The sequence below is a fragment of the Vipera berus genome, assembly GCF_964194415.1.
Source record: "Vipera berus genome assembly, chromosome: 9".
NCBI lineage: Eukaryota > Metazoa > Chordata > Lepidosauria > Squamata > Viperidae > Vipera > Vipera berus.
The window spans coordinates 6,302,265-6,323,205 of record NC_138212.1 but is presented as its reverse complement, the minus strand read 5'-3'; the positions used below and the strand labels follow the sequence as shown (position 1 = coordinate 6,323,205).

Here is a 20,941-nt window from a genome sequence, read left to right as displayed (position 1 = left end):
AATTCAGTTAAATAAGCATTTTCAGCCCACCAGGGCTCAGGAACTGTGACACAAAGGGAGACAAAGCCTTATATTGCAGTGTGTTTCTGCTACAGGGGAATTGATTAGCTATTCAATATGCTTATAGGGGGTTTCCAGAAAGGGGACACAGACAGTAACTCTATTTTGAGAAATTCCACTTGTTCAGTTCCTCTCGGAGATGCTCTTCGCGCTAAGTTACCAAACAGAATACAAAATGGTCGACTAGGCCCAGATTTTTCTCTTTCTCATAACACGGGTAAGAAATAACTGGCATGAGGTGAGTTTTTTTTTTCACCCCAGGAGAATAAGACAGAAGAAAGTGGAAACTGCGCTACAGCAGACTGAATTCTTAGTTCCTCAAAATATTTAAGAAGATGGGGCTTCCTGGGAAGAGCTAAGTGCAGTGATGCTGAAAACCAAAAGCAGTCTATGCATGGAGCTACTCACAGCTACTCAAAAATGTTCTCCCTTCATGTCCCGAAGATGCTTTTTCATGAGGCAACTGGACTTTCTTGCAGTCCAGTTGCCTCGTGAATAAGCATCTTTGGGACAACTAGGACCTGGATGACTGAGAATCTCCAGAGATGTTCTCCGTCCATGTGAGGAGAGAGACAATGTTTGTCAGGTGGGACACAAAGTCTTTGAGGTCAAATGGTGGTTGAGATGGTTGGGTCAATTCGTGTTTGAAATGCTAGTCTGATATTTAGATACTCAGCAGCTCGAGGTCTGGAGAGCAGAAGGGAAATATCACAGTTTGGTTTGGAAGCATCCCTGCTTCAGACAGGAAGGCGGTGCAGAGTGGTGAGGATGGCTGAAAAGATCATTGGCAGTTCCCTCCCCTCCATCCAGGACATAGCACAGAAGCGTTGTTTGAACAGGGTCCATAAGATTATCTGGGACACTACACATCCTCTTCACAACCTGTTTTCCTTGTTACCTTCTGGGAGAAGACTTCGTGGTATCTGCAGCAGAACATCCAGATTCAGCCATAGTTTCATTCCACACAGCATTAACCTTGTGAACTCTCAGGCTTCCTCCTTCCATTATATATTTAAGATGGACTGTATATAATATTTAATATTTATTTGTTATGTATATGTAGGGGTGTGGCTCTATACATATGTGTATATAGTATGGTTAGGTGTGTGTCATGTATATGTTCCACTTTGAGAGCGGGCAACTAAATTTCATTTTTGATGTGTGCTGTTGTGCCCACAGTAAAAAAGTGACAATAAATTTTACCTTATTTGTTCCCCTTCTGCTCTCCATACATACATACACTTGTATCTTATGATTAATGATTGCAGTCTATGATCTAAGTCTTACCACTGTTGTTTGTATGTACACTGACAGCTTATGCACCGGAGACAAATTGTCCATCTATCTATCTATCTATCTATCTATCTATCTATCTATCTATCTATCTATCTATCTATCTATCTATCTATGGATTTGTCTTGAACCAGGAGGACATGCCATTCCATCCCAGAATAAAGCATCATGGCAAGGTGGGGACTGACATTTATTTATTAAGAAAATGTATGTGGCTGCAACAGAGACTCCGGGCAGCTTACAGAAATAGAAGTGCAACACAAAAGCCAATGAACGCCCATCCCTCTCTGATAACATTCAAACCAACCACTTAATGGGCTCCATATCGCCTTGGAGTCTTCAGACCTGTTGGCAAAAACCATGATTTCAGGGCCTTTTGCAAAAGAGTGTCAAAGTGGAGGCCAATCTTATTTCAGCAAAGATGATGTTCCACAGGGAGGGACATATCATAGAGAAAGCCTGTCTTCTTGGAGCCATATTAATTTATTAACATGGCCATATTAATTGCCCAGAGAAGAATCAGCTGCAGTGACGTTCTTCCTTTCATCCTCAAAGTATGCCAGAAAACATTGTTTGCTCCAAAGATAAGTTTGCCTTTCAGGTTGGCGTCAAAGGTAGACGTATTCTAGTTTCTCCCATCAGTTCTGAGACACTCACTGCCGAAGCTCAGTAGAGAGTTTTTCTTGCTTTTTTTTTACTCCCACCAAATTTTTGCTCAGTGGAATGAAAGGGGATTTGAGCCTAAAAATTTCATCAAAGAAGAAGAGCGCGTTGGAGAAAATTGCAAGGGTGGAGTGTGCTGTTCTTGCCCTTACTCTGACGAGGTGTGCCCAAGGGGCAATATGGCTCCCCAGCACTTCCTTTAAATCCCGTGAGGCTTTTCTATAATGGTGCTTCAGTTTTGCCCTTGAGAAAGGGTGAAGTTCTCCTTTTTTGTGGAAAACCCTTTGCAAAAAAAGGAAGAAGAATCCAGCAGTACCACACATTTGCACTGACTGCATGTCTACAGCTTGTCTGCCTCTTGAGAGTCTATGCGGTACATTCGGGAAAATCCATTTTTGTTCCCCCCCCCAGGTCACAGTTTTGCAAACGTTGGCCTTTGAGAGAGTGACTCCTCTAAAGTCATCCCTTGGAAATCTGTGTGTTTGTGAAGTAATTTCCGATATTGCAGGTAATCCTCGACTTACAACCATTCATTTAACAACTGTCCAGAGTTACAACAGCACTGAAAAAAGTGACTTATGACTGGTCCTCACTTTTACGACTGTTTCAGGATTCCCATGGTCACGTGATCAAAATTCAGGCACTTTGCAATTGACAAGCATTTATGATGCTTACAGAGTCCTGGGGTTGGGTGAGCACCATTTGTGACTTTCCCAGCCAACCTTTAGCAAGCAAAGTCAGTGGGTGAAGCTGGATTTACTTAACAATTTACTTAATCAATGAAATTTTAATGTGTGCAGCAAGTTCTTAATTGCATAATGTGTATATGTGTGTCTGTACACATACAGTCAGCCATACATGCATACAATCCACAACGGTTTTATTTTTGAAGAAAATAAGATTGACAGATGAGCACTTAAAATGCCTTTGCATCAAGCCCACTCCCCCGCTGAAGTGAGGTCATAGATCTATGTCGTCATAAATTAGTGACGTCATCATAATTGCAAAGAATAGAGGCAAAGTTGCTTTGGCGACCCAGTCATACATTCGCCCTCCTCTACTTCTGCTGAAACAGAAGTTGTTTCCACTCTGGGATTGGTTATTATGAGCTGTCCGTCAAAGCCACTGGCGAATCGCCTCTCCATAATCGGAAAACGGAGTTGAGCTTACACTCCAGGGGCGGGACTATTCCTTAGTCCTTTGTGAGCCTTATGACAGAATGGATAGATTGCTATCATGAATCGGAAAAAGGCGGGGATGTAGTCCATCTAACCAATTGAGATGAAAAAGAGGCGGTCGTAAACGACCTAATTTCCCAAATCTCTTTGTGGGTGGCCTAGTTCTGTCCAATGAAGAACAAGAAACTCAATGACAGATCGACAGCTATGCTGAATTGGAAAATCGAAAAGAGGGCACTCGTCTGAAAGAATCCAATCAGCTTTTCGTATACGACAGAGTGACAACCCGAGGAACCAATGGCATCTCACCCGCCCCTGCAAGGCAACAGTGAGAACCCCGCGCAGTCTTCAGAAGAGAAGCCGGGAGCTAAGATGGCGGCCGCCGACGGAGATGACTCCCTTTATCCTATCGCCGTGTTGATCGATGAACTGCGGAACGAGGACGTTCAGGTACGGCCCGATTCGGCGGGCGTTCAGCGGTTGCTGAGGGGAAAAACAGCCAACGGGGAAAGAATATGTCCAAACCCGAGAACCCAGTGCCCGGCACGATGACCAATCAGGGGCGGTCTTTTATCTGAGAAACCCGGATGGAAGCGCTCAGAAGCCGAGCCGGATTGGTCGCCAGAGGTCTCATTGGAGAACACCGAAAGGAAGGGGGTGGCTAATGAGAGGGGCCGTATTGTCTGCTCCCCCTCCTGCGGCAATGCAAGCAGCCGCGCGATTGGTTGGGCCACCCATTTCTCTGATGGGGGGGTACTCGGGATGGTGTGTGTGGGGGGGGGCGGCGGGGGGAGGCTGGTCGTCGTCTTTTATCAAGCATACTTGTGTGGAAGAGAGCGGAGGGTTCTGATTGGGTCGTGCCTCGCTCGGTTCAAGCTTCCTAGCCAATCGGTGAAGCGCCTGGGGCAGCCGCGGGGAGGGTTTTCTTATTCTGGCCTTCCCTTGCTGGGGATGGATTAGGCCGCCCCCCTCCCCCCCCCAACCGGTTCCCTCTGTACGAAAGGCGGTAAGGGAGGGGCTGTCAATAAGGGGGGGCCCTGATGGAGGTAGCCCTTGGTGGCTGAGGAAGGGGTGGAGTCTTCCCTTCCCTCGCCTCTCCCCCACCCTTCTGGCTTCCGGATGGATGCCCTCCAGATGTGTGGCCCACAATCCTGAGCTTTCTGGGGCGCCTCTTGGAGAAAAGGCTGCCACAGCCATTGCTAATGGGGGAGGAGGCTTCGAAGTATTTCTACTAGAGCAGGGCTAGGGAACCTTGGCTCTTTTTACGACTCGTGGACTCCAATACCCAGAATTCCCGAGCCAGCCATGCTGACTCGGGAATTCTGGGAGTTGAAGTCCATGAGTCGTAAAAGAGCCAAGGTTCTCTACCCCTGTACTAGAGGGCTACCAGATGCTATATCGGCTTTGTCCCGCCCGCCTGGTAAACTTGCATGATTCGTGTACAGGTAGTTCTCAACTTATGACCACAGTTGAGTCCCAAAACTTCTGTTGCTAAGTAAGACACTGGTTAATTGAGTTTTGCCCTATTTGATGACCCATCTTGCCCCAGATGCTAAGGGAATCACTGCAGGAGTCAGTTGCCAAGTGTCTGAATTTTGATCACCATGCGGCAATGGTCATAAGTCACTTTTTTCAATGCTTTGAACGTCACTAAATGAATTTTTGTAAGTCGAGGACTAGCTCTGTGTGTGTGTGTGTAAGTGTATACATATATACATATATACATACACACAGACAAACATCCAAACTAGACTGTTGTTTCTGTGGGTCATATATGTGTGTGTGGGGGGGGGGTTATGCATAATTAGGTTTGTCGTGTTTACGCAGTGTATATTGGAGATGGTTACTCTTGAGAGCTGTATGCAAAAAAAAATCTCATTTTAATGTATGCCGATTAATGTACATTTAAAGTGACAATAAGTTACAATTCTATTATTCAGTTTTAAAGCCACAGTTGTTTCTGCTGTAGATGCACAAGAAAAAAACAACCTAGGTCTGTCTTGCTTTAGGAGTACCTTTAGGGTTGAGACTCGGTCTGTTGGGCATCCAGCCAGCAGGATCAACCACCTTATGTGTTGTGAAATCCTTCAGGTCTGTCTGTTGGGTCCCTTAAGCTTGGTGACCATAAGATACAAGGATTTCAACTGCTGGCTGGGGAAACTGAGGAATTGAAGTTCATGCATCCTATAGTAACTTAACCACATTTGAGAAACACTGCCTTGCAATAAAGTAAGAGCAAACCAGGGATCCTGGTAATGAAATTGATTCTTCAGAGGGATGCAGTCCTATCTGGAAGCTTCTAACTTTCGTTTTTACTTTGAGCAAATGGACCTGCTAGGCAGTGTCCTTTCAGACCCTTGAAACTGAACTAATTCAGCAGAATGGGAAAGAACTGTAAGCATCTAAACTTTCAACAAGGCATCTCCAATTGAATAGCCCACCAGTGGTGGGGGTGGAAAAACACTATTGTTGTTTGCAAATAGTGCCACCACCACCACCGTCATTTCCCCCCAGTTTACACTCATACACATGCTTCACTTGAAAAGGAATCCAGTGCCTGTTGGAGATGAATGGAAGCAATACACCAGGATAGGAGTAAATCGTCATTTAAAGGAGCAATCTCTCTGTGTGTGTGTGTGTGTGTGTGTGTGTGTTTAATGTATCACAGGTAAATGGAGAATAAGAGCATTATTATGTATTACACATCAGATGTAAACAGCAGCTCCATAGCTTTTGTGTGAGGGAAAAGAAGGGGAAAGGTGAAGTCTTGCTAAGTGGAGTTGCATTCATTATATCCTATCATTATTATCTTAGTAGTATATAACCCTGGATAATCAGGATTATTCAGTTGGAGATCTTGACAATTCATGCAGTCATAATTTGTAGATTCTTTTAAAAAAATCAGCATGCACTGGACAATATAGAATTGGAACAAAACAAAAATTGTGGTTTATATTAGCCATACATACTACTTTTATCTGTGTCTCTGTGTGTGTGTGTGTATGTATCAATCATATACATAGATGAGCAGACAGATTTGTATGTTTGAATAAATATATGCAAAGAGGCACCTGCTACCATGTGGGTGGATTATGAAGATGTGTACAAAAATGGAGTGCTTTATTAGTGCCATAATAGTTTCAGTTATCCATATAGTCAGTATTCAACATTCAGGCAAAACTGGCATATTTCTCCTCAGGGTTCATCTGTGTGAATCTGTTCCTTGCTTTTCTTCCCCCCCCCCCCATATGCAGCTTCGTCTGAATAGCATCAAGAAACTCTCTACCATTGCACTGGCCCTGGGTGTTGAGAGGACGCGCAGCGAGCTCTTGCCTTTTCTCACAGGTAAATGGAAATACTTGGCAAGGTAGGCAATAGAATGTGGAACTAGCCTAGAGGCAGTTTGGGCACATTTCTGTTCCAGTCATTCATTTTTGAGGATTGCCCTGTGCCTGCTCTGTGACCATGAAGATCCTGCAGAATACTGTGACATCCTTTACACCGTGATCATTGACAGAACCCCAGAATCTGCCAAAACTTGTGTGGGGAGTGAAATATCATGGGGCCTAATTCTTTGCTGATCTGCATTAACTCATGGATGTTTCAGTTGTCAGGTGTTTCTCCTCTTTATGAACGATTAACCTCCTCACTTCAGCTTTCATTTGTCATTAGTAATTTTAGGAACAGGTAATATCTAAATAAGTTAATCATCTTTATATATGAACCTGACAAAAAAGAAGGAAAATGTGGAAATACAGCTTTCCTGGACCTACATCTGTATCTCATGGCAATCAAGTCTGAAATTGTATGCCAGATTTCCCCTAACATGAAGCATTCCAGACATTTTGCCCAGTAGCTCCATTCCTGACCATTGATCATGCTGGCCTGGGGTTGATTGAAGTTGTAGTCCAACAGATATGGAATCATTTCCCGTAAGCAGTGTGAATCACTGAGGTTTACCCTTTGGAGTTGTATAGAGTATTTTATATTCTAAAGCAGATATGTCAATCTCGCGACATCACATGACGTCGCGCAACGTATCGGAGCCTTTTTGCCATTGCCAGCAATGGGGTGGGCGCGGCTTCTGGATGATGCGTCCGGCCTGTGGGCCGGCAGTTTGACACCCCTGTTCTAAAGTATTTAAATTTTGTGCAATATTGATTCTTGGATCTTCCTAAGACAGTTTGTGAAATATTGATGATGTTATATTAAATTGGACATGATTCTACCATGGTTCATGTGTTGTTGTTAGCTGCGAAGTCGTGTCCGACTCATCGCAACCCTATGGACAACATTCCTCCAGGCCTTCCTGTCTTCTACCATCTTCTGGAGTCCATTTAAGCTCACGCCTCCTGCTTCAGTGACTCCATCCAGCCACCTCATTCTCTGTCGTCCCCTTCTTCTATTGCCCTCGATCTTTCCCAGCATTAGGCTCTTCTCCAGTGAGTCCTTCCTTCTCATTAGGTGGCCAAAGTATTTGAGTTTTAGCTTCAGGATCTGGCCTTCTAAAGAGCAGTCAGGATTGATCTCCTCTAGGACTGACCGGTTTGATCGCCTTGCAGTCCAAGGGACTCGCAGGATTCTTCTCCAGCACCATAGTTCAAAGGCCTCAATTCTTTGGCGCTCAGCCTTTCTTATGGTCCAACTTTCACTGCCATACATTGCAACTGGGAAGACCATAGCCTTGACTATACACACTTTTGTTGACAGGGTGATGTCTCTGCTTTTTAGTGTGCTGTCTAGATTTGCCATGGCTTCATGGTTCATGTGTGTCTCATCAAATCTTTCATTAGATTTCTCTGTTCTCGTAGGCCAGGGGTCTTCAAACTTGGCCCTTTTATGACTTGTGGACTTCAACTCCCAGAATTCCTCAGCCAGCATGCCTGGCTGAGGAATTCTGGGAGCTGAAGTCCACAAGTCATAAAAGGGCCAAGTTTGAAGACCCGTGTTGTAGGCATTTAAACTCAGTCCTCTTTATGACCATTTGAAACATAAATATCAATCCAGGTATTCAGAGACTCCGTTTGACTGCCTCTCAGTTCTCCCTACACATATGGAAGGATAATAAAAATAAATAGTTCATGAATTGGCACTTTCTCGTTTTTTGTTCTAAGGATATACAGGCTTTGTCTTACTTTTTGTTGGTTTCTTTTTTTTCTTTTTTTAACTTCTTGCAGACACTATTTATGATGAGGATGAGGTGTTACTTGCTCTGGCAGAACAGCTGGGAACTTTTACAGCTTTGGTCGGGGGACCCGAATATGTCCACTGCTTGCTGGTAAGTTATAGGCCACTTTCTGTGAAGGACTCTGGAAGAGTGACTAACACAGAAGGAAAATGGAAGAACCCCTTCTGTTCCTTCCAAAAGATGAAATTGGGGTACGCATGTTGTTAAATGCCCAGATGACCAAGATGCTGAGAAGTTAGCCTGGGTGGCTAGGATCCTAGGAGAGGGGTAGGCAACCTCGGCTCTTTTATGACTCATGGACTTCAATTCCCAGAATTCCTGAGTCAGCATAGCTGACTCAGGAATTCTGGGAGTTGAAGTCCATGAGTCATAAAAGAGCCGAGGTTGCCTACCCCTCTCCTAGGTGGTTTGGTTAATTAGTAAAGAAAATGTTTATCTCCTTCCAAATTAATAAAAGTGTTAAAATGATATTTGGTGATTTATTTGTTTGATTCCATATGATAGGTGGATTTAATGATAACAGTATATGGGGATTTCCCCCCCCCCCCAAAAAAAAGTTAGAATTGTACCCAGATAGAACAGTATGATTGGAATGTAACTTTTCCCATTTGAACACACACATCCCAATTTTTGTTGTGACTCAGGGCCAGCCTGTGGGTCCGACAGCCGGCTCTGATGTATCGGATGACTCTGAGGGGGAGGAGGGAAACGAACCGGCTGATGATGGTTTGGAGGAGGGAAACGAACCGGCTGATGATGGTTTGGAGGCTTTGCAGAGTCCTCAGCCGGGGACCTCTTCTCAGCTGCGTGAGCCCGAGAGTGCGGAGGAAGATGACCCACAGCTGGCCCTGTTCAAGGACGCCCGACGCAGGAGGCAGTCAAGCAGGAACAAACAAAGAAAGGCTGCAGGACTCCTCGGGAGGAGGCACAGGGAGACCACGCCCTGAGCTCTCTATAAAAGGAGTGTTTGGGGAGGGGCTGGTTGCTGAAAGCAACTTTTCCGCTTGAGAAGACAAGCTCTAGTGTTTTTGTTAACTGCGTAATTAAATCTTGGCAGAAGCCTTTTAGCCTTGGACGCTTTCCAGTCTCTTCTTTTTGAATAGGGGTTGCGAGAAGAGGGCTGGTTCAGAACAATTTTCTGCCACATTCCTTGCTCCCTGTGTAAGCTTTCTTACCACTTTCTTCTCGGGTAAAAAGAACGGAATTACTTGAATTCTTATGACGAACTCAAACAAACAAGCCGATAATTAAAATCTTTGGTTTTTCCTTCCTGGTGGTTCATGGAAAATGCATACATAATGCGCCATTTCCTCCTCTTCCTCCTCCTCTCTCCAGCCCCCACTCGAAAGCCTCGCTACAGTGGAAGAGACGGTGGTGCGGGACAAGGCCGTGGAGTCCTTGAGGGCAACCTCCAATGAACATTCTCCAGCCGACCTTGAGGCTCACTTTGTGCCCCTGGTGAAGCGCCTGGCGGGGGGCGACTGGTTCACCTCTCGCACCTCTGCTTGTGGCCTCTTCAGCGTCTGTTATCCCCGAGTTTCCAGCTCAGTTAAAGCTGACCTCCGTCAGTAAGTCAAATGCCTTGCAGTCCAAAGTGGGAAACACACACCCCCTTTTATGAAATTCCAAATAATCAAAAGAGGAGAGATTCTTCCCCCGTTCCAGTATGTTGTCCCTGATAAGTTGCTGCCTTTTCTTCTTCTTCTTCTTCTTTTTTGGCAGATATTTCCGAAATTTGTGTTCAGACGATACGCCAATGGTGAGGCGAGCCGCAGCCTCCAAACTGGGCGAATTTGCCAAGGTCTTGGAGCTGGAATATGTCAAAAGCGAGATCATTCCCATGTTTGCGAACCTGGCGTCTGACGAGCAGGTCTGTATGGCATCATGTTAGCTTTGCGGGGTGGGGTGGGGTGGATAAAGGGGAGCAAGCTGAATCCGAGGGGGTGGGCTGTCTACCCCTTGTGCTTTTTGTGAGGACGATCTTCATGTCAACATACAGGACTCTGTGCGCTTGTTGGCTGTGGAGGCCTGTGTTAATATTGCTCAGCTCCTGCTTCAGGAGGACTTGGAGTCCTTGGTGATGCCGACGTTACGACAAGCCGCCGAGGACAAATCTTGGCGAGTCCGTTACATGGTGGCTGAGAAATTCACAGAGGTTTGTACAGATACTTGTGTATTTTGAAGTTTAGATCCTCTTCATTTGTGAAAGTTAAATTACAATAAATGTCAAACGTGTACCAGTGCTTTTGTTCCTCTGCAGACCAAGAGTTTTTGTGGGTAGAATTCTTTCTGGCAGGGAGGAAAGTTTTCCTGTTTGGAGTGTTTCCATGACTGTTTTTTTCCCCCTCCTATAGCTCCAGAAAGCTGTTGGGCCAGAAATCACAAAAAACGACTTGGTCCCAGCCTTCCAGAATCTCATGAAAGACTGTGAAGCTGAAGTGCGAGCTGCAGCCTCCAGCAAAGTCAAAGGTTATTTTTAGTCAATATCAACGTGTCTTTGATATTTATATAGAATTCCCCTGTGCAGGTAGCCCTCAAGTTACAGCCCTTCGTTTACAACTGTTCAAAGTTACAGCAGCCTTTGGGAAAAAATGACTTGCCACTGTTGCAGCATCAGCATCGTTATGTGATCAGAATACATGCAATCAGCATGTATTTACAACAGTTGCAGTGTCCCCGCGATCCAGCGAACACCTTTTGCAACCTTCCTAGCTGGCTTTTTACAAGCAAAGTCAATGGGGGAAGCCAGATTCACTTTAACAACCTTACTTTCACTTATCCACAGTGATTCACTTAACCACGGCAAAAAGGGGCATAAAATTGAGCGCGAGTCACTTAACAACTGCCTTGTATAGCAGTGGAAATTCTGGTCCCGGGTTGGCTTGTAAATCAAGGACACCTGTACAGAGGCTTTCTGAAAGAGATGGACTCAGGGCCAGAAAAGAAGAATTTTGATTCATTAAATACATCTACTTGTGTAATTGTTTTAAGCACTTAATATGTACGTCAATACATCAATGCTGCAAACATTGGATGTTTTTGCTTTGACAATATAAAGAGGCAGCCTTTTCCCTTAAATTGTTTTGCTCTTAGAATTAGATGAAGCTGGGGGGAGGAGGAAGAATGTTTCTTCTCTCCCCCCCCCCCCCCCGTTGTGTTTAATAAGGTAAGAAATGGCAGAACGGAAGGGAAGCTTTGCCTTTCAAACTGATTGGAGAACGTAATTTATGACTGCTAATTGAAGGAGGGAATTGTGGCAGATATTAGGTGCTGAAGGGAGGGGAATTCAGATCTTGGCATTCCACCATGCTGTGCCGAGGCTTTGTTTTCAGTATTAAAGACTTTTTAGGATAAACAATGCCCGAAAGTTCTTTGAAGTGTTTCATTAGTCGGAACCGTGACATCGTAGACATATGACAATTGTCTGGATCCAGCTATAGGAAGACTTGTAAGTTTTCAGAACAGAGGTCAGGAATATTTTTCCCTACAGTTTCAAGGATTTGTATCATAATGCCTTATGTTGGGCCGGAGAAGTTTAAGTATTCAGTTGATAATTACCTGGGTGAAATCTGCCCTGAAATTCTTGTTTCTCCATCTTTCTTTCCCAAGAATTCTGTGAAAATTTGTCTCCTGATTGTCGTGAAAATATCATCATGACTCAGATTTTACCCTGTATCAAGGTACGTACCAGAAAGCTATCTTGTTAGTAACTTTTGAGCGGTTCTTAAAAGCATCAGTTCATAGTTTTAATTAGCCCAATCGGAAGCATGCTTGCAGGAAGGCTGAAGAAGGCGTGGAGGAGTTGTCCTTAAAGAGGAGACGTACAAAGGAAGCAGTTGCTTGCTACTGCCTCTAAAACATTGATGTTTGCAAGGTGACCAAATTTTAAAGGGAATCTGGTTGACTTCCTCTATGAGTGCTTGTTTTAGATATGTATCTGCGAGTGTCTGATTGTAGAGGTGTATAGATTGTAGGTGTGAATACATTGACTTATTGAGATATATTCCAATATTCCAGTTTATTACATTCAACAAATAAGATGGCAGCAGTGGTGTGTATGAAGGCAGTCAGATCGGAGGCATGGCATAAATAGCTTGTGATGCCTTAAAATATGCCATTTTATTATTTAGGAACTAGTATCAGATGCCAATCAACACGTGAAATCAGCTTTGGCATCCGTGATCATGGGATTGTCTCCTATTCTGGGCAAGGACAACACAATTGAGCATCTTTTGCCCCTCTTCCTGGCTCAGCTCAAAGATGAGGTGAGTGTTCTTTCCCTCCCCCTATTTTTGAGGTCACTTAAGGGTCTTTGTGGTTTACTTTGAGGTAAAGAGTAGTGTGTCGTCTACTCAGATGGCTTCACTGCACTGAGATAATTGAGTAAGAATAATTAAAGAAAATCTATAAGTTAGTGTTGTATTTCTCAACTTTGGCAACTTAAAAGATGTGTGGACTTCAACCCCACCAGAATTCTGCAAGTTGAAATCCACACATTTGAAAAATCGCCCCCGCTGATAAACACTGGATTAGTGTTAAGGCATGTATATACACTTCTAGTTAAATGATCTTAGGCAATCTATAGACGACACGTCCTGCTTCTAGGATGAATAGCTTTCTGAATAGCATCAACTGCATATTTTTTTCCCCAAAACCTTATAACTAGTTACATTAATATTGGCATCGTTTAGCTATCCAGAAAGTTGGAAATGACAGTCGTGGCAGTGGGTCTTCTCCATTCTCATCCCTCTTGTCTTTTTTCTGCAGTGCCCTGAGGTCCGACTCAACATCATCTCCAACCTGGACTGTGTGAATGAAGTGATTGGCATCCGGCAGTTATCTCAGTCTCTGCTGCCAGCAATTGTGGAGTTAGCAGAGGATGCCAAGTGGCGTGTGCGGTTAGCTATTATTGAGTATATGCCCCTGTTAGCTGGACAGCTGGTGAGTGTGGGGATTTTTTTTTTAACCGTTTGAAAATAACTGTAAAGATTTCAGGTTTTTTACTCCGCAACTTGGACTTGATGAAATCAGTTAGAATGTGAATAGCCACAGGTGCTTGTAGAGTTCCTGCTTTTCTGTGATTAATTCTGCTCGGACTGTTTTGCCAAAATCTCCAAATTTGATGATCACCTATTGGGTTGCCCTGAAGTGTCTGCTAATTTAACAGAGTCTGTTTCTCCAGATTTCTGTTTTTGTTCTGTCTGTTTGGTTGGTTTTTTTTTTTTTTTGTTTAAGGATGAGGATTTTATAACTTTTATTTGTAACCTCGTAATTTGCCACCTTGCTGATTCATTTGCTGTCACTTTAATGTTCCCTGTCTTCAGGGTGTGGAATTCTTTGATGAGAAGCTAAACTCCCTTTGCATGGCCTGGCTAGTGGATCATGGTAAGACTCAGATCCTGATGATTGATAGTGGTTCATTTCCCCTTTACCAGTCATCTCCTGTAACATTTATTCACAATTCTGCACTTCTAAGTTGCCTGGTACAAGCCAAGGAAGGTACAGTTCCAAATCTGAAGGCGTCTTGATTTTTACAAGTAGTTTTTCACTTAATGACTAATTGCTTAGCAGCACCCAAAAGGTGCTTACAACCTGATTCCAAAGTTCTGATGGCTGCCATGCCTCTCCCCCCCCCAGTTATATGACCATATTTGGGGCACCTGACATCTGGCCTGTGTTCATGGCCTCTTTGTAGCATCCCATGGTCAAATAAACACGTGCAGTGTTTTTGCCAAAAAAACCTGGCATTTTCTTCTGATATTTGGCAAAAACAAAAACAACATAACAAGCAGTAGATTTGCTTTACCAAAAAAAGGTCCTAAAATCGGGTCAGTCATGTGATGGACCATTGGCAGGCTCCATTATGGCTAAAAATCGAATATTGAAATCGCCAGAATCTGACTTTCGAAAGTGGCGATTAATTCTGTGTTTAACTCTAGAAGCTTTAACAGCTTCAGGGCATCTTTAGTTTTAGCTATTATGCCAGCTGCAGCTTCATATGGACCGGAAGCGCTTCCTCAGATCTCCATTCTCTGGATGGAGAATCTAATCCAATCAGGCTTATGTGGTAAACTCTGGAGTAATTGAGTAGGATATTTGAAGAGTTAGCACTTTTTACATATTCCATACTGAATGTGAGACCATCCGAGAAAAAGCTTTCAGTGGCTCCCAGTTAATGCAGGGCAGTGGGTAACTTTTAGTACAAAGTTCTTTTTTGTACTGAATCCTTGGAATAATATCTTTAATGAAGATTGGTTTCTTATTTTTTGTCACTGGTTTTCCATATATCTAAATGCCCTAGAATAGATATTTAGTTTGTGTATCTATTTCATAGTTTATAATTTAAACCACTTAGATAACTTTTTTCATGGGTATCAAGTGGAGGTTACTAATCAGTTTTTTTAAAAAAAAAATTGTAAATGTCTCATAGGAATAGAAGCACACTTTCCTTCATCTCCGCTACTAAAGATATATTTGATTGATTTTTAACCTGCCTTTATCAGGCAGTGAACGTAGCTAATACGCCTTCCTTCTCCTATTTTCTCCACAACAACAACCCTGTGAGGTGTGTTGGGCTGAGAGAGGGTGACTGGCCCAAAGTCAGCCAGCCAGCCAGCTTTCTTGCCTAAGGTGGGACTAGAACTCACAGTCTCCTGGTTTCCAGCCTGGCGCCTTAAACCACTAGACCAAATTTTCATGCAGTTCATCCCAAGTTAAAGCAGTTATTTGGCTTTTGGTCCACATTTTTAAAATTGGAAGTGCTTTTACCCAACTAGTAATCTATAGCACTGAAAGCATATTTCAGAATTAATGGGATACATCGTATCAGCAATTTTCTCCAGCTGAGAAAATGAATCATTGAAGGCTTTTAGCACTAAAGGAAAAGAGGTTGAATCACATTTCGGTATTTAATGGGATAATCTTTTCTAGCAATTAAATTCAGATTTAATGCAAGTACATTACAAAAAAAAAATTACAACACTGTAGCTTTTTTCGTCTTTTTTTCCCCCTGTTTCAAACTTTGATTATTCGGCATGCAGCATTCGTATAATGTTCAGTTATTTTTATTGTCTTTTGTACCATTTTGAGCGTGTTAATGACAATAGTGAATTTGCGCTGTTCGGTCTCATTCTCGCCTAATAAAATGTGTTCAAACTCTGACTGGTCATTATATAACATGGTTAAAAGCTCATTTTCAACCTAGAAATTCTCTTTTGTCAGTTTCAGTTATTTTGGGGATAGGTACAGCGTAGGTACGGCATCAAATGAGGATATAAATTGCCAGTGGAAGCCAACTGTAGCAAAGCTCTCACCATTATATTTCAGGTTCCAGGTGCCATCCGTTCCAGTTGGGTAGGAAAAGAGGCAACGCAGACTGTAAAAAGAATACAGTCAGCTCAATTAGAAATGCCACCTGTGGCATAAAGTAGAACTGGTTTCCCATGCTGGGTTCCAAGCAAATGTATAGATAGGACTGCAGCAAAGAATAGTAATTTGGCCAGTGTCAAAATGCACGATAGAAACGCGGTCAGTCACACTTTCTCTAATTAAAAAGTATTTCTGCAGCCCCAAAGTACCTCTGTGTTTTAGAGAGATGATTTTTAAAAAAAAAAAGAAAAAGAAAATCAGGTTATTTTTCCCCCCTCATAATCTTTGACACTCTCCCGCATCCCTGAATATCTCTGTGTGCTGCAGAGTTTACCTATTGAAACAGAAAATCGTGATTACTGCAGGTATATCTCAAATCCAAGTCGTAGATACTGTGGCAAACCTACCAGAACTCGGCTCCCTTAAGTCTTCTGCATGTGGCTGTTCTAGAATATGCGTGCGAGCTTTAATCTGTTGTATGGCTCATTATTTCTTCCGTGCAGTTTATGCCATCCGAGAAGCAGCCACCAGCAACCTTAAGAAGCTTGTGGAGAAATTTGGCAAGGACTGGGCTCACGCCACCATCATCCCCAAGGTGCTGGCCATGTCGAATGACCCCAACTACTTGCACCGCATGACTACGCTGTTCTGCATCAACGTGAGTTGGGGAAGGGATGAGCGAGAATAACAAGCGGGACAGATTAAGGGAACGTGGAAGGAGGTGCGGGCACTGGTTGTAAAGAGTCGGTGCGTGAACTGTGATAAGTAAGAATTGTCCTTACCCTGCATGGGATTTTTTGGTTAGGAGAGCAGATGGCCTTGCTGGGGAACTAAAACAAAAGAGCTGTAGAACAAGGCCAGCATAAGCCCAGCTCCAAAACGGCAAAGTTTTTTTAAAAAGTTTTTTTATTATTATTTCTAACAGAGTTCAATAATAATTATTCAACAAAAAAGTGTTATCCAAGTATCTTATTCACTGATACAAATTAAATTCCTAATCCCTAAATCTTTTCTCTAACCGTTGATAAGATAGGTCCCAAGTTTGAAAATATTCTGCTTCTTTGTCTTTCAACCTTAAAGTAAGTCTGTCCATTTCTGCACAGTCCAATATTTTTTTTTTGATTATTTCTTCTTCTGGTGGTATTTCTTCACTCTTCCAATATTGTGCAAATACAATTCTTGCCGCTGTTATCACATGTAGAATCAAATATGTACTTTGCTTATTAAGTTTTTCTGGCATTATACCTAGTAAAAAAAATCAGGTTTATAGTCTATGTGTTTCTCTAACACTTTTTCTAACCAAGTGTGGATTATTTATTGTCCAATATCTCCTTGCTTTAGCACATGTCTACCACATACGATAATAAGTATACCTGGTTTGTGTTTTCATTTCCAACATTTCTCTGACATGTTTTTAAACATTTTTGCTAATCTTGTTGGTGGCAAATGCCATCTATAAAACATTTTATGTAAGTTTTCTTTGTATGAAGCTGACATTGTCAATTTATAGTTTCTTTCCCACAAACTTTGCCACTTTTCTAAGTCTATATTATATCCAAAATTCTTTGCCCATACTATCATTGTCTCTTTTACTTGTTCATCTTCCATTTTCAAAATTTAATAAGAAATTGTACATTTTTTATTAACTTTTCATCAGAAGTTAATAATGTCTGATCAAACATAGTCTGTTCTTTGTAAAATCCATACTGTTTAATATCTTTATCATATCTGACTTGCATTTGTAAATGTGACCACCATGTTAAATCGATGCCCTGATTTTCCATCTCATTTCCCTTCAGAATTTAGAATATCTTTGTATGTCCATATTTTATCAAGACTGACTAGATTTGGATGTACAAATGCTTCCATTGTTGAAAGCCATCCTGGAATTTTCAAATAATTTTTACATTTAATTTTTTCCCAAGTTAATAATAATGCATGTCTAATGTAGTGGTTTTGGAAGTATTTATGTAATTTATTTTTCCCATATCATAGAAAGGCATGCCAACCAAGTTGCAGGTCATGTCCCTCCAGATACAGCAATCTCTTATTTCTAAGAGTTACCCATTCTTTTTTCCATGTTAACACTGATGCGTGATAATACAAAACCCAATCTGGCAAGCCAAAGCCTCCATTTCCCTTGGCTTCTTGTAACATTTTCAATTTAATTCTAGCTTTCTTTCCTTGCCAGATAAATTTTTGAATCAGATAGTTTAAATCTTCAAAGAATTTTTTTCTCCAGTTTTATAGGTATCGTTTGAAATAAAAATAATGTTTTTGGTAATATATTCATTTTCACCGTAGCATTTCTTCCTAACATCGACAGTTGAAGATTCTTATTTTTTTTCCAAATCAAGCTTTATTTGGTTTAACAATTTAATATAATCTTTTATTCTTGAACATCTTGCTGTCAAATATATTCCCAAATATTTGACCTTTTTGACTATTTGCAATTCTATTTTTTCCGATAACTGCTTTTTTTGTTTATCTGTTTTTCTTTTCAATCAGTCTCGAATCTTTTCTGCACATTTTTTTTATATTCCTTAATTTCGTTCCCCCATTCCAGATTTCTCGCCCCTTTTAACTCTCTTCTTCCCAAGTCTTCCTGGGTTTTTTACTTTTAAAAGTTATCCAATTCAGGGAATTATATTTTAAAAGTCCATAGGGAAGAGAGATAAAGAAGAATCTCACCCAGATCAAACACGTTGACAGTCAGCTGTTGGGTGGCACTGCCGCAGCCTCGGCTGTCTGTGGCTTGGGCTCTCTGCGTGCTTGCCGGCAGCCTTTCTCCCGCCTGTTTGAAGAACTTCCTCAGTCCATTTGGGCCAACCACCGTTGGCTCTGAACTCCCAAAGTTTCCCTTCCTCCTCATTGCCTCTCCAAGGCGACTTTCTGACCTCTTTGGGTCTCCAGAGGAAGCAAAAATCAGACTAGGAGACCGGAGCTCCGGTTTCTTTCATCCGTGTTGCCATGACGCCCGGGGTGAACTTCAAAACAGCAAACTTCTTAAATATAAGAGCTCCTCAGATCCAAGTTGCACAGGGCCCTTGATCTACCTTCCTGGCTCTTCCTTTGCTAGGTGCTGTCGGAGGTCTGTGGGCAGGATATCACCACCAAGCACATGCTTCCCACGGTATTGCGGATGGCCGGTGATGCAGTAGCAAACGTTCGCTTCAATGTAGCCAAGTCACTTCAAAAAATTGGACCAATCTTGGATAATAGGTATGGGGAACAATAACTTGTTGTGGATGCCATCTGGGTTTGGGGCTTACCTTGGTCATTGGGGTGGGAGGAAACAAAGAGGAGAGGTAGAAGCTGTGGTGGCACAGTGGTTAGAATGCAGTATTGCAGGCTAAACTCTGCCCACAGCCAGGAACTTAATCCTGACCGGCTCGTAAGGTTGACTCAGCCTTCCATCCTTCCAAGATCGGTTAAACGAGGACCCAGGTTGTTGGGGGGGGGCAATGTGCTGACTCTGTAAAAACCTCTTAGAGAGGGCTGTAAAGCACTATGAAGTGGTATATAAATCTAAGTGCTATTGCTAAAGTGGGAATACTGAAGCTTTGGAGAACCTTAGATATAGGGCCTTCTGCCTACTTCCTCCCCCTCATTCTCTGCCTTGTCTTTTTTTTTCCCCAGCACCCTCCAGAATGAGGTGAAGCCGGTGCTAGAGAAACTCACCCAGGACCCTGATGTGGATGTCAAATATTTTGCCCAGGAGGCACTGACTGGTGAGTGTGCTGCCGCTAGTGGAGTTGAGTCGTATTTCCTTCCTCCCTCCCTCCCTCCCCACTCCACCATCTTAACCTAAAACCTTTAGAGTGCATTTCTCTTTTCTCGCTAGACCTCTGCCTAGTGCTTACCATGGAAGGCCTTATGGAGGAAAGACATAAACCTTCTCTTTTCTTAGGCTTCGTCTTTAATTTCTGTTTCCAAGGTGATTTCAAGCTCACTTGGCATTCAGCCTGACCTTTGAATGCCCGTGGTCCTTTGTTTTTCCTGCTGTTAGCTGTTTCCCGCAGAAGGCTTCCAGGAGACGTTTCTTGATCAGCACCTTTGTCACCCCTTTAGAGAGGGAAATCTATGGGGCGTTCGTGATCCTGGGCCTAAGCTCGAGCAGCAAGTCTGCTAATTTTATCTGTAAGGATTACTTTCCAAAATGTATCTGAAAAGGTTTCATGGTCAGCCTCTAGTTTCCCTTTGCAGCCAACCAAAAACGCATAAGCAGAACCCCAGGCCTGGGTAAAAGTTTCATAGCCCTGGAGATGTGAATCTTCTCAAAAGCTCAATCCCCTGATAAATTCAGAGTTGGCTTCCGTGAACCCTTGGAGCACCATGGTTCTCGAGGACGAGGGGGACTGCATACACAGTTACTCAGGATCAGTTACATGTTTGCGACGATGTGAAAGTTGTAGCGGAAGATCCCACTTGCACCCTGCAGGGACTGACCAATGGGCACCTAAATAGCTGAGGTCTGACTGCGCTTGGGACTCTCCTTTTCAAATTGACCCTAGCGTGTGTGAGTAGCAGTGTACAACGGGCACCGCACAACTGAACGTACAGCTGTTAATGAAATAGTTTATTAGCTTTCATAAACTGTTAACATTTAATACACCCTTTTCCTCTCTCTTTTCCCCTACAGTGTTGGCGTTAGCTTGAATCCAGGACCTGGCTCTGCTGTCTCTCCAACTTGGATGCCGTTGGGCCAACTATCTTTCTCCCTTTTCCCTGCATGTGTATGACCAGCCCACCCATCTCCTATTGGATGTACATGATGGAATAGGCCATGGCTGACTCCTGTCCTCTCGGGCGTCCCACCTCCCTCTTCTCCTTCTCTTAGCTCCGTGTTTTCAGACCTTCTTGGGCAGCTGTGATATTTTCTCCCCTTTTCATAATGGTCAGGTTCAACTTAACATTTTTGTTCCCACCACCCGGGGGGCCACAGGTGACCCACCCGCCCCCAGTTCTGTGAAACTTGCGAGAGAGACAGAGCAGGGGGATGGGAGGCAGAATCTATCCGTGGAAGCCTCCTGTCACTTTTGGGTCACAGTTTGCATGGGAATGCCATTGCCGTGCAGCGTGTAACTGTGCATGAGATAACTGTGCAGTTGAGCTTTCTCCCCATCCACGCTCGGCCTGGTTGGTCCCGTTTCCATCCCGATGATTAAAGCCGCCATCTTTTCCCCTCCTA

The 20,941-nt window shown here is 43.1% G+C and overlaps 1 protein-coding gene across 1 annotated transcript; it reads left to right on the top strand.

Annotated features, from left to right (window-relative positions):
• The first annotated feature begins 3,505 nt into the window (after window positions 1–3,505).
• LOC308672200 (uncharacterized protein) lies at window positions 3,506–20,941 on the top strand. Its single transcript, XM_081334908.1, has 15 exons — window positions 3,506–3,644; window positions 6,449–6,539; window positions 8,372–8,472; window positions 9,718–9,950; window positions 10,105–10,252; window positions 10,382–10,537; window positions 10,737–10,851; window positions 11,992–12,062; window positions 12,513–12,647; window positions 13,150–13,323; window positions 13,707–13,767; window positions 16,254–16,408; window positions 18,830–18,972; window positions 19,390–19,481; window positions 20,393–20,941. The coding sequence occupies exons 1-15, from the start codon at window positions 3,567–3,569 to the stop codon at window positions 20,407–20,409; spliced, it is 1,770 nt and encodes a 589-aa protein (XP_081191034.1). The 5' UTR covers window positions 3,506–3,566; the 3' UTR covers window positions 20,410–20,941.